This window comes from Vigna umbellata, chromosome 7, assembly GCF_029865625.1.
Source record: "Vigna umbellata cultivar VRB3 chromosome 7, Vumbellata_1.0, whole genome shotgun sequence".
Taxonomy (NCBI): Eukaryota; Viridiplantae; Streptophyta; class Magnoliopsida; order Fabales; family Fabaceae; genus Vigna; species Vigna umbellata.
The window spans coordinates 7541742-7543860 of NC_142171.1; the positions used below are offsets into that span (position 1 = coordinate 7541742).

Here is a 2119-nt window from a genome sequence, read left to right on the forward strand (position 1 = left end):
TAATGTTTAAAATAAATGTGGACATAATTTGTTTTTGTTAGAAATATTCAAAGCAACCTCTTAAAATAATTAATATTTATTTATTTTCTTTCAATGTTTAAATGTTTAAGCCAGCACACCAAGATCATCCAAAAAGGTTTTTGTAGTAAATAAAAAGAGAAACTAATACAACCATAAATGAAGTAGCAAATGTTGTTCATATGATAAAAAATCTAAAATAAAATAGTAAATATCAGTTTAAAAAAATTCTAGAAAATATTATATTTTCTTCCTTTTACATTAATTAAACAAATTCATCAAGTTCAATATAAGAAAAACCTAAAATAGAGTTCCCATGGTCATCTTCCAGCTACAGAGTGACTAACTTCACTGTGTGAGCCTTTCAACACCTCACCTGTACTCATCCTCCGCTCCGCTTCAGAATGAACAACGCAACACGCAACGAAGCGGAGCGCCTCATTGGGATCGCGGAGAAGCTTCTCCAGAACCGTGATTTGATGGGTTCGCGCGAGTTCGCCCTCCTCGCGCAGGAAACTGAACCTCTTCTCGAAGGCTCTGACCAGATCCTCGCCATCGTCGACGTGCTCCTCGCCGCCGACAAGCGCGTCAACAACCACCCAGACTGGTATGCCATCCTTCAGGTCGATCGGCGGTCCGACGACCTTGATGTCATAAAGAAACAGTACCGCCGCCTTGCGCTCCTCCTCCACCCCGATAAGTCCCGCTTCGCCTACGCTGACCACGCCTTCAAGCTCGTCGCCGACGCGTGGGCTCTATTTTCCGATCCCGTGAAGAAGTCTGTGTACGACAAAGAGCTCTCATTCTTCTCCCGCGTCGATTTGTCAGTTCCCGGATGGGTCCAGCAGGAAAAGCTCTCAGTCCGCAGGCCTGGGCCTGGGCCTGAACCCGGGCCAAACACCCGCAACAGTGCCTCTGCCCGCGATCAGATTCACGCTGATGAAAGTTCCCGCAGGAGAAACTCAACTTTCTGGACCGCGTGTCCCTACTGTTACTGTTTGTATGAATACCCTAGGATTTACGAGGGTAATTGTCTACGGTGCCAGAATTGCGATAGATCCTTCCACGGCGTGGCGGTTCCGACGCTGCCGCCGCTGGTCCCCGGCCAGGACGCGTATTATTGCTGCTGGGGCTTCTTCCCCATGGGGTTTGTAATGGGTAACTTTGGTTCACCGGAGAAAGAGGCGGCGGTGGAAGTGCCAGCACCGCAGCCCCCTCCTCCTCCGCCTCCGCCCGCGTCTCAACCGGCTTCTTCTCTGCCGAATTGGATGCCCGTGCCGGCAGATAACGGTGCGCAGGCGACGCCGGTGCCGGCGAGGGTGACTAGGTCTGCGACGACGGTGGCCGCGAGAGCGATGAACGGGACTGGGCCGAAGAAGAAGAGGGGGAGGCCGAGGAAGTATCCATTGCAGTCATGAGAAGTGAATGTGAATGAAGATTTGTAGGTACTCTGTTATTTAGCTGTTTTTTTTTGTCTGTAGATATGGTTAACTGGTTTTTATCTCTTGAATTGGGGTATTTTCTTTGTCTCTGTAGTTTTTGCTATAGGGTTTAATGTTGTATGCCTTGTTGAGAAGTAGAACAATGTGGCCGGTTATCTTTTGTTGAAAGTAGATTCAGAAGGCCTTAAGGCCCTTAACTTCATTCAGTTGTTTTGAAGAGAATTGAAAATATTTTGTTCTCCTAACTGGGGGAAAGCTTACACCTTCAATGCCATGGACATGGTTTTGAATTGTGGTGGTTGTTGTTGTGGTTATACTGCGAGTTCTTATGAATGAACTGATGTGATCGTAGTTGAGGTTTTGTTGCAGAGCTTTATAGCACTGTTAGTGGGTGTTCAATGTAGTATAGAGTCAGGAATGCTCTTGGTAACTGGTAATCAGAACATGCACATTCTTGATGACTTGTTTATGTTCAAATTCTTAACTTGAAATGTGTTGTTTACTGGGGGGAGGGTGAGCCCTGACACAGTTGTATAGTTGTGACTTGGTGACTAGTTCTAGTTAATCATGGATTCAAATGGTAAGGAACCTTCTCATACTGGGGTACCCTGTTTTTTCTTAATCTGAGATGGGTGGAAAATTCTACTATCTATCACACA

At 46.2% G+C, this 2119-nt stretch overlaps 1 protein-coding gene across 1 annotated transcript; it reads left to right on the top strand.

Moving 5' to 3' along the window:
* The first annotated feature begins 314 nt into the window (after nt 1-314).
* On the top strand, nt 315-1750 carry LOC124842462 (Chaperone DnaJ-domain superfamily protein). Its single transcript, XM_047318952.2, has one exon. It carries the CDS (start codon nt 423-425, stop codon nt 1434-1436), a length of 1014 nt encoding a protein of 337 aa, XP_047174908.1. The 5' UTR covers nt 315-422; the 3' UTR covers nt 1437-1750.
* Nucleotides 1751-2119: the final 369 nt, after the last annotated feature.